At 42.7% G+C, this 11,353-nt stretch overlaps 2 protein-coding genes across 3 annotated transcripts in view; both read left to right on the plus strand.

Moving 5' to 3' along the window:
* Positions 1 to 1,880: 1,880 nt before the first annotated feature.
* Positions 1,881 to 8,681, plus strand: LOC103363450 (actin-related protein 2/3 complex subunit 1A). The gene is made up of 10 exons (XM_008290223.1): positions 1,881 to 1,974; positions 2,511 to 2,624; positions 3,294 to 3,398; positions 4,727 to 4,949; positions 5,108 to 5,215; positions 6,236 to 6,442; positions 6,521 to 6,596; positions 7,404 to 7,594; positions 7,998 to 8,088; positions 8,529 to 8,681. Exons 2-10 carry the CDS (start codon positions 2,561 to 2,563, stop codon positions 8,532 to 8,534), a joined length of 1,071 nt encoding a protein of 356 aa, XP_008288445.1. The 5' UTR covers positions 1,881 to 1,974; positions 2,511 to 2,560; the 3' UTR covers positions 8,535 to 8,681.
* A 1,183-nt stretch (positions 8,682 to 9,864) lies between these two features.
* Positions 9,865 to 11,353, plus strand: part of LOC103363452 (WD repeat domain phosphoinositide-interacting protein 1-like) — a 14,260-nt gene continuing 12,771 nt past the window's right edge. For both annotated transcript variants that reach the window (XM_008290224.1, XM_008290225.1), the window contains exon 1: positions 9,865 to 10,204. In XM_008290224.1, the coding sequence (XP_008288446.1) occupies positions 10,119 to 10,204 (86 nt within the window). In that variant the 5' untranslated portion in view covers positions 9,865 to 10,118. The remainder of the gene's footprint in view (positions 10,205 to 11,353) is intronic.

Genomic DNA, 11,353 nt, shown 5'->3' on the forward strand with positions numbered 1-11,353 from the left:
CAGCACTTTGCTTTCTTGCTTCCTGGACAGAATCATATTATTTGTTCTGTATTGTGGATGTTAAATGTTAAGGAAACCCTCCTGGTACAGTTTGTTGTCCTCCTGCACACATCTAACCGACTCATAGTGGTTCTGTGAAGGTAAACTGACCCAGTTCATTGATAAAGTAGAGCAGTTGCATCATCGATCAAAAAGGTCTGGTGCATCATAACAAAGACTGACATTATGGAATCTTATTTTCTTTGTTAAAGTACCAACTGGAGACTCTTCGCTTCACGCGGGTCTTCAATTTTTCCCTCAACATGACAACATACTTGTACACAACATGTCCTCTGGCGCCCTCAAGCCGTCTCTCACTGCAACAGCACAACAGTTTCCCCAAATTTCTTCTTGTGTGAATCAGGAAAATGAAAAACACACCCCGTGATAGTCACAAGTGTCAGATAATGTGACATAAGATCGAAAGAACCAGAATCCACAGAATGGATTTCTGCAGAACCACAGGTATAATAATGAATATAAACCACTGGGGGATGCTGACATATGTATTACTGTTTTAAACTGACCACGGGCCTTCTTCTAAAAACTGGACTTGTGATGCCGCATTAGTTAAAAACTGCTTTATTCTGCCAGACTAGCAGTTGGACTGTTTCTGGCAATGAACTGATGAAGAAGATGTGGAGCCTCTGATCATCAGTTTTGCTGCTTAAATGCAAGAATATTTAGTGTCGTGGAATTACTGCAAGAATTGAGTTCATCGAGTGATTTAAAATTCAGAAATGAGGCAAGTTGTCCTCACAAAGAAAGCCCTGCATATTATCCTTAGTATAAACGTGATCGTACATACTTTGGTTCAATAAAAGAATAACCAAAGCAATTAAACAAATAAAAGTTTTTAAAAATACAACATACTACATTCCACTGAACAGTACTATCCTATACTTTACTGCACCATGCTTTACGATACTAAACTATATTATATTTTACTACACTATGACTTTTTAAATGCTAAACTGTTTACTACTCATTACTTTTCAACAGAGGACACATCAGCCTGTTAGCAGTAAAAATAAATTAAAAACAATCTAAAGTTATTGTTATTCGATTATTATGATTGTTGATGTTTTTATTATTCTTATTATTATTCTTATTATTATTATATTATTATTATAATAATTATTATTATTAGCTTAGCATGCTAACAGTCTAGTATAGAAACAATGAGAAAAGACAAACTTTCAACGCATTTATCCACCAACATAAAACACACAACTGCAGACAGTGAAACACAACAATTCCCAGTACACACCACACCACGTGATTTCCTCCTGATCGGGGCTCTTTCACAATAAAAGCGTTCCCTTCAAAATAATATCCAAGACTGAGCATTTGAAAAAACAAAAACTTCTATTTTTCAAAAATAAATCAACAAATAAAAATAAAATATGGCAATCAAAAATCATCATTTACTATTTCAACAATGATGCCCAAACAGCACAAAGAAGGACTGACTCATCTTTACTAAACACATGTGAACAATCGCATTGGTCATTTTACACAGGCCGCTGCACATCGACAAAACATAATCCATTCATTTAGGGGAAAAAAGTTCCAAAATCATGACTTTTAAAGATAACTTTAGCTGCAGTCTTAATGTGCTTCGTCACCACAATTCTACTCAGTCAGTAGAACTTGGATAGAAGGCTGCACAGACTAAAGTTATATGAAGGGTTGCTTTTGTAGGAATTGTTCAAACTGGCATCTCCTTTCATGGACTCATGAAAAGCAGAGTTGCTCCAGACGAGATGCTTCAGCTTCAGACACACCCACCCTCCTGCGCTGCCTTCACTAACAGCACAGTCACTTCCTCGACCAGCTCAGACTGAACCACTGCATTCGTGTCGACTGCCCAGAGTCCATGAATGCAGCGCTGCACCTCCAGCACTTCAACCTGACCTCACGTTCACAGCACAGGTATGTAATGATCGATCAGTGATCAACTCGCTCACCCTCTGACTGCTGGTTAGACTGTTTTCCATCTGTAACAGAGCAGTAAAGAGATTTAATCTGGAGGAGGTTGATTCTCGTTATTTTACTCTACTTTGGTCTGATTGAGGCAGAATAAAAAGAACAACCAGAGTACTTATGCGTCATTTCCACTGAACTTAAATCCTCTCAGACGATTAACTTCTTGTCTGTTTTATCAGAACAAAGTAAAACTGACACCTCTGTTTAAAAGGAAAAAACAAAGTGGATCAGATTTAGTTTGCAGGCTGAGAGAAATACCGACACAACAGTTAAATGTTTGCTCAGTGTGAGCCACACCTGATAAAGGTGGACTTATCTGCTCGTCATTGCTCACTTAGCCAACAATGACTTACACAACCTTGCAGTAGAAGTCTGTCCATAAAGTCAGTTTTGCCACTTGTTTAAGGCCAGATTTCAGATGAAGTTGCACTAAACTGGTGTTCAGACTAAGTTTCTCCCTGCTCTCTACCTGATACCTGCAGCAGCACATCTGCCCCGACAGCAGCCACATTCCAGCAGCCTCTGCTCAGACATGTCGCTGTACAGCTTTGGCCTGGAGCCACTTTCCTGCCACGCCTGGAACAAAGACCGGAGCCGTAGGTGAAACGCCGACACACTCACCTGGCTGCACTTGCAAACAACACAACACACACTAATGCACGTCCATGTGCTGCAGATGAATAAAGGCAGCTTTGGGGATCTTACCCCACAGCTTGTGGGTTCAGTGCAGGGCGGGACCAAACCTACAGCCTGCTGATGCATTTTCTTCCTCCTCTGATTGCATTAATGTTGCCTGGAGAACCACAGAGAATCTGATTACCAGGACAGGAAATGGACTCAGAGAGCATTAATGCATCGCTCCATTTGCAGGACGTCCACTGCAGTGTGTTATCGCTGAGCTGGTGTATGGGATGGGAGTTTTTCTTTGAGTCCTGTTCACACTGAAGGCTGCTGGAAACAGCTTTCTGCAGCTTTTTGTCTTGATGGTCTCCTGCAGCATGTTCCTGCTCTTCTGTGCATGTCATATGACCTGCAGTTAAGAAAAGATAAGATAAGATAAGATAAGATATGCCTTTATTTATTTCGCAGTGGAGAAATTCACATCGTTGACAGCAGCTTTACACATAGAGATACACACATACTATACAGAAAAATGTACATATAAATATAAGTATAAGAAATAATGCAACAAGTACATCATATCAAATGGCCATCAGTAATGTTCATGTCATATTCTTCTTCATATCTCTTATATTTCCTGACAGAGATTGCTGTGAGTCCCAATAACAATGTGGCGTACATCTATGAGAAGAAAGGCAAAGAGTGGGTCAAGATCCACGAGCTGACGGAGCACAGCGGACGAATCACAGGTATCACAGCGTGAATGAAACGTTTAACAAAACTGTGAGTGAAGAAAATATCTAAACAGTAGTGACACAGAGAATTAAATATTAGAGGCCCGAAAAGCATGAAGTTCACTGGGCACCAACTTTTTATTGTGATTAAGTTAAAAATTCGCAAATAAAAGCTTGTTGACCTTACCACATGACCTTTAAGCTTTTTTTTTTCTTTTTTTTTAAAATGGTGAGTTTGCTTAGTTCCCAATCTGACACAATCAGTTGTGTTTCAAGTTCAAGTTTAAAGGGCTTTATTGGCATTTCAGCCACGTACAGCTGTACAGTACACAGTGGAATGAGACAGCGTTTCCCAGATCCAGAGCTGAAGCGTTAGTGCAAAGGATGCAGTGCAAAAAGATAAAACAAAACAAAACAAAACATAGAATAAAATAAAAATAGAAATATGGAAACAGGTCGTGCAAACATGCACAGTTTGAACACGATGCACTTGCATGAAGGTTAAACCGAGTTGTTTGGTATTCGTGACAAGCGTTCACATATTTGCTAAGGAGCTGATTTACATAAAGATGATCTGAGTCGTACGTTTGAACTGTTGAGATTCTCAGACCTTCATCAGGCAAAATCCATACAAACAAAAAGCTGCACATAAACAATGACCTTCACCTGGCAAAAAACAGCCATTCAAAGCTTCTCAAATAGCAATCCTCAGTCATTACTGTTGTAAACATATGAACTGAACATCTCGGTATTATAAAGAAGAACTTCACATTATGCAATAAGGTCCTCGAGAAACAAATTAGTACTTTACACCCTATCAGGTAATAATTCATAAGTAGAAACTAGAAGCTGAGACTTCAAAAACTCAAACAGGCTCAAGTTTAAATTCAGTTCCTGGGGACTTTTCACTGCACAACTGCAGGAAATGCTGTTAATTGACAACAGAACACACTCAAACACTTTGCTTCCCAGGAATGTTGAACCGTGCGCATAACTTGTGGTGCAACATGCTTCTACAGCGAGGAACGTTGTGGAATCAGTGCGAAGACGTGAAGCATTAATGATTCCACAGTGAGCACAACTTACTCGCCTGCTCTCGACACACAACGACAAACAATCCGTTTGCAGGCTAAAGATGTTTAGATCCTTTTCATGCAGCACCATCTGGGGAACATCTGGATCACAATAAACCCAAACATGCAGCCAGAGTCCTGAAGGATCACCTGCAGTCACAACAACTTTACTTTTAGTGTCTTAAACCTTTAAGTCAGTCGGACGAATGTACAAAATGTTATTCAGGAATAAACAAACTATTTACAAGCAGCTAATATTCGCGTCCACAGGCATCGACTGGGCCCCGGAGTCCAACCGGATCGTGACCTGTGCCTCCGACCGTAACGCCTACGTGTGGACCTTGAAGGACGGAGCGTGGAAGCCCACCCTGGTCCTGGTCCGGATCAACCGAGCAGCCACCTGCGTGAAGTGGTCGCCTCTGGAGAACAAGTTCGCCCTGGGCAGCGGAGCTCGGCTCATCTCCGTCTGCTACTTTGAGAAGGAGAACGACTGGTGAGCAACTTGGCATTAAATAGGAACTATTCTGTTTCCACATGTAGGACCTGATGATGGTGGTTTGGAAGGGCAGAATTTGTTTTTTTAACATTTAATTCATTCACAGATTGTGAAGACTTTCACTAAGAACATTTGCTTTCCTGCTTTTCCCTCAGGTGGCTGAGTAAGCACATCAAGAAGCCCATTCGCTCCACCATCCTGAGTCTGGACTGGCATCCCAACAACATCCTGCTGGCCGCCGGCTCTGCAGACCTTCACTGCAGGTCAGACCAACGCTGGGATGTAGAGGCAGTAAACCTCCAGCAGCTCAGTTGTATTTATAACCAGTGCAGAATGACAAAAGCATCAGGACACACTTTACGTTGTACGGCGAAGACATGCATCATATTATAGAGAAAAACCGAATGAGCAGCTCACTATGGGAAGAAAACATGGTTCAGGGAGGTCAGACGTGTTTGAACCAGAAGAATAACCAAACCCAGCTGCAGGTCGACAGGATTTGTTCTGTAAGTGTTTACATAAGAAACCCATACGTGTGTGTTGTTGAGACTTTCATTGGTTCGCTGCAGCTTCAACGTGGAAACGATCAGCCATGTTTTCACTCACTGTGTGTCTTCTTTCATGTAAAACTGCATAGACAACCCAGTTTAACTGGACATCAATCACACACAAACCTTCTTGCTGCTCCAAATACTGATGAAGTGTGAATGAATCCACTGTTAAAATTAATCCCCCTGACCTCTCTGTCTGAGCAATGTTTGATAAAAACTACAGTGAACATCAGTGTTAGGAAATTACCAAGTTGTTTTCTGTTTTACTATGAAACTGAGAGCTTTTTCTTGCATCTTCAATAGGAAACAAGTTGAAGAGCTACTGGAAGGAAAGCAACGTTTCATCGTTAGTTGAACGTTTTTATGGGATTTGTTGACTGCGGCAAAATTAATTATTAATGCTAGTCCTATATATGCAATGTTATGTGTCTGATTTTCATGCCAGTAATTACTAACGCTGATATCAACATAAGAAAAACACCGCTGATAGATTATAACCTCACAAACGTTCTGCCTCTACTGACTGATGTGGCTGCAGTGATGCTAACACGTCATGTGTATTTCTGTCTGAGGTCACAGAGAGACCGACCACATGCACCCTCACAGATTAACCCTTTGGAAGCCACAACACCCAAAGAAAACACGTGCAGGCACAAGAAGAACACACTAACTCCACATTTAGGCCTCAGTCCAAACGCTGGATCACGCTAACAGATCTCAACGGTTCCTCAGGGTTTTCTCGGCCTACATCAAGGACATCGAGGACAAGCCTGGACCCACCGCCTGGGGGGCCAAGATGCCTTTTGGAGAGGTGCTGCTGGAGCACAAGGACTGCGGTGGCTGGGTGCACAGCGTCTCCTTCTCCCCCAGCGGAGACCAGCTGGCCTGCGTTACCCACAGCAGCAACATGATTGTGGTGGATGCTGCACAAGGCAAAGAGTGAGTTCTGCTGCCAGAGAAATCCCAGTCGTCGTTCTGTTTCGTGGCTGCATGTCGATGTGATGTCTGTCTGCGCAGGGTGACCCAGCTGACCACCGAGTACCTGCCCATGCTGAGCGTCCTGTTCGTCAGCCCCACTGAACTGGTTGCTGCGGTAACTATTAACCGTCCATGTTTGGGTCGAGGGATCTGTTGGAAAGATAAAAACAAGAGCTGTCTGTATGATAGATCAGTGATATTAATAAGTACCCGTTTTGGAAGTAATTACGCTCTACAATGAAGTTGTTTCAGCTTGTTTACCTTCATCTTGGTGGCTAGAAAATCGATCACAGCAGCTTTAAGTCGATATAGTGAAATCTTCCTCTGATAAAGAACAAACATCTCAGCACTGGTCTGTGAAGATTCTCAGTCATCCAGGTCATGGTTATTCTTGCAGTTTAATCAAACTGGACCTGCTTGAGTTCCTTGAAGACGTTCCACCTCTCATCCAAGAGGCTTCATCAGGTCCGACTGACTAGTTGGGAGTTCCAGATACTGACATCCTCTTGTTATGTGAGTCGTTACTGCTCCCCCTGTTTGTTGCAGCAACAGGAATGAACAACAAACCCTCAATTGAAACCGAAACTCAGGTGTTAATGGCTCCTTAAGGACATCAGTATCTGGAACTCCCAACTAGTCAGTGAGAACTGATGAAGACTCGTGGATGAGAGGTGGAACATCTTCAAGGAACTCAAACAAGTCCAGTTGCTACGATTAAACTACAATCATCGCATCACTGCCTTGAGCTGCTTCTTCTTCTTTCTCCTTTAAAGGTACTGACCCCACAGTCAGAAAGTTCTTTTCCAATAACACAAAAATAATTTGCTTTTTATGACTGTTATCCAGCTAGCATCATAGAGCTGGAATATTCCCAGGCTCAGATGTGTGTGAGTGACTTTCTCTCTACTCATATCATCGGCAGGGTCATGACTCTTGCCCCTACCAGTTCACATACAAAGGCCCTGGAGCTCTGGAGTTTGTCAAGAAACTTGACATCCCCAAACAGACGTCCAAAGGCAGCATGTCAGCCATGCAGCACTTCCGCAACCTGGACAAGAGGGCCACGGACGACGACTCCAACGAGCTGGACACCCGTCACCAGAACAGCATCACGTAAGGATCGCTGCCTCAGGAGGTTTTTAGTTTAAGCAACACCTTTCAAATATGCTCTGGAGATCTTTGCTGCACGTCGTCCAGCTGAGCGATCACATGAATATTCCTGGTGATGATTCGATCCCATTGCACCACCATGTGGCCATCACATTTAGAAGCAGTACTGTCTGCAGAAGTCCCTGTTAAACCGTCGACTGCCATGATGTCTTTGGCAGCATCAATGAGCACGCTGCCTGTATCCAAACACTGTAATTCCAGACTGTGTTGCTGCAAGTTATCTGTCAGTACAAGAATTGTTTGCAGCTGTCTTGGTGTATTTTCTTTCACTGTCTTAGAATGCATCGCTGCACCAGCTCCGGCAAGCTGCTCAGTTATCTGTGAAACCTGTCGTTGTGTCCTGCAGGCAGCTGTGTGTTGTATCAGGGGAGAAAGACAAGGTGGAGAAGTACAGCAGCGTGGGTCTGGACGGAGCCATGGTCATCTGGGATTTTAAGGTGTCCGACTTTAAAGATGAGACGAGTGGTTGTAATTTAATGCAGCCATTTAAACATGAACCCTTTAACATGAGTGTTTACCAAAGTCCTCAGTCCTTTTCAAACAGGTCATCTGGAAGCATGATAGAAAAACTGACCAAATGCTACTTGCTAGATGCAAAAGAAAATCTACAAAGTGTAATTTAAGGGGAAAAAAAATCACACATTCACAGAAACATAAGCTTGGTGATAGGTTATATAAATGGAAATAACACTAAGGGAAGGATGTTTGATTCTAGAGATCCATGATGCTCACATTTCATTGCAGGTTTTTTCATGTTGACAACATTGTGAAGGAAGCACTCTGCACCCAGTTTTATTGATCAGTCGTAAATCAATAAGCTATTCTCATGTGTCTGTCGGATTCATCGATTTAACATGTTTGTACTCTTGTTTTGCAGCACTGAGTCCTTCAGGTGTCCGACGGTCGACTCATCCTCGCATCATCCGCTCATCTGTGTATTTGTCAAACACTGTCAGCGTCTGCACTTTGTATTGTCTGTCAGGGAAAAAAATGATCTTTCAAATAAACAAAAAGGCCGGACGATTACTGACTTCCTTTTTACGTTTTCATGTTGTGTTTTCATCATCGCATCCTTACTGACTTTCCTACTACATGTGTTTGATATATTATTATGTACAAAGATTGCTTTCCACGATGCAGCGCCATCAACATTAACTGTGCAGCAGAACAATGAGTCCAAACATCCAGCCAGAGTCCTAAAGAAGCATGTTCAGCTTTCCATTATTATAGGATGTCCGTCTCATCCCATCATGTTGTCAGAATCTATGCTGAAACGTCTAATTGCAGTGTTTTGGTGTCATACGGTGAGGGATGGGACTTATTTTATGTTAGAATAATCTCCTCTTCAATACAGACCAGAGAATCTTTGAGGTTTGCTTCTACTAACCACAGCAGTTATTTTATTGTGAAAATATTAAGGGACGAACCTGAAGAGGGTTTAATCTGTGGACAGAAAAACATGTTTAAAACGTCATCAAATAGTTGATAAATAACAGGAAGAAAGACTTTCTCTGGGATGATGGTGACTCGCCGATATATTCAGCATGTTTACCTGTAAACCACCTATCAGTCACCCGTAAATAATAAATAAATCACACAGTAAATCATTTATGAATAAAATATAAATAACCTGTAAATCACTTATAAATAATATATAAACCACATATAAATCACCTTTAAATAAAATACAAATCACCTATAAATAATAAATAAATCAAATATAAATCAAATATAATTTAATCACCTAAAAACCTGAAATTTACTCATAAATAACCTGTAAATCACATATTAATTAAATAAGCTATCAATCACGTGTAAATCAATAGACCCTAAACCACTTAGAAATCAATAATCTATAAACTTATTATTCACCTATAATTATAAATCAGATAGCAATCAATCAATTATAAACCTATAAATCAATAACAAATCAATAATCTACAAACCTGTAAATCACCTGCTTTCATTTGGGAGCAGATTTCTACAAACCTGTGATTTTCTGTGTTTACAGAAACTACAACAACTTTAAACTTTTTAATAAGAACGGTTGGCTTCTTCCTACGTCACATAAATGGGCGGACCGGAGCCCAGCCAGCCAATAAAAACACTCCATTTTACAACTGACCAATCAAAACGAGAGCAGCCGCAACGTGGGTGACTGACAGCCAATCGCAGGAGGCGGAGCTGTGACGTAGGCCGTCAGCTGTTCTTGTTTTGCTTCTTTCTTGCGCCCCTTCCTCCGGCTCTGGATCCGCGGCCGCCCAAACAACCGAACTCACACCGAATCTGAGCTCATCTCCGGCGGACGCAGCAGCGGTTCTGGTCCGGACGGTTCTCCTGCACGTCAGCGGCTCCACATTTCTTCCACATTGGAGCCGTCTTCCGCCGACATCGAGCGACGAGGTGCTGCCGATCCCAGGCCTCCAGTCCAGGGCGGAGGGAGGGAAGGAGGTCGCTGGGAATCGGGATGGAGAGCACCGAGGCTGCGGGCGGGTCTGGACCGGACGGACCGGAGCTCCGGTTTGGCTGCGCCTCCTTCAACCAAGACTCCACGTAAGCAGCTGTGAAGCAGATGGTTCATGTGAGGAGCATCCAGCTCCGTTTGTGCCTGAAATGAGACGAATGTTTGTCTTCAAACGCTGCATTTAGTGACTGCAGGCGGAGAAATACCGGATCTGTGCAGAAATAAGTTCTTGTCATTAGGGCCCGGTTCGACTTGTGTTGATAAATCAGCGTCCAGTCGTGTTCGGCTGCATCTCTCTTTGTGTTTTGTTTTGTTTTTTTGTTGGACTGTGAAGCTGCTGGAATCTGTGATGTTGGTTGGTCTAAATTCGTTTAACTTCTTTGTGTCTGGAGGGAAAAAAATGATCCTGATGTTGAAGTCAGAGTCTGGTTCTGGAGTTTGTTGACTGAAAGGCCTGCTGGGGTGAACAGAGGACGCTGCACAGTTGCATTATGGGAAATGTGGGCTCCAGGGACTCAAACTTGCAGGGTTTCATATATTTCTCAAACTTGACCCAAACAGACTTGAAGTTCAGGATGTTGTGGCCTCTACTGGATAAACTGCTCCTGGTAGATGTTCGGGTCGCTGGTTTCTGCCCAGCGTCTCCACACTACTGCATGACTGTGCCTTGCTCAAGAGCAGCCGCCACTGATCTGAGCTCATTCACTTGAAGTGCTGAGTCGGTCAAAGATAACATATTGTGAATTAAGGGCTCCGTCAGTCTGTGTATGTTCTAACTTCACCAGCAGGATTATCTCTGGTCTGAGTGCTCCATGGGACTGTCAGCAGAGCAGAGAAAAGCTGCACATGTCACATATTTCCTGTGGAGTTCAGCAGGTTTCCTCCTGTCAGGAAACAGGACGAGACAGGACAGGAATGTTCAGATCTGGAGAACGCAGGTGGCCATTAAGAAGATGAAGCCTGCAACAGGTTAATAACCGTCTCAGCTGACAGTTCCTATAGCGTGCTGCTGGGCTGTAAACGGAACTTTAAAGGAACGTTTAATTAGCAGGTTCGTGTCTCATTCTGAGGACGTGTTGTTCCATCTTAAAGACATTTATGTTGAAATCACAGATGAACACCGTCATGATCACCGCGCAGCTCCGTCTAGGTAGGAGGCGTCATTATGTCCCTCCATGTTGGTACACAGGTGAGACGTCACCTGTTCAGCACCTCATGACATCATTATATCCATCCAT

The sequence above is a fragment of the Stegastes partitus genome, unplaced genomic scaffold, assembly GCF_000690725.1.
Source record: "Stegastes partitus isolate 25-593 unplaced genomic scaffold, Stegastes_partitus-1.0.2 Scaffold660, whole genome shotgun sequence".
Lineage (NCBI taxonomy): Eukaryota > Metazoa > Chordata > Actinopteri > Pomacentridae > Stegastes > Stegastes partitus.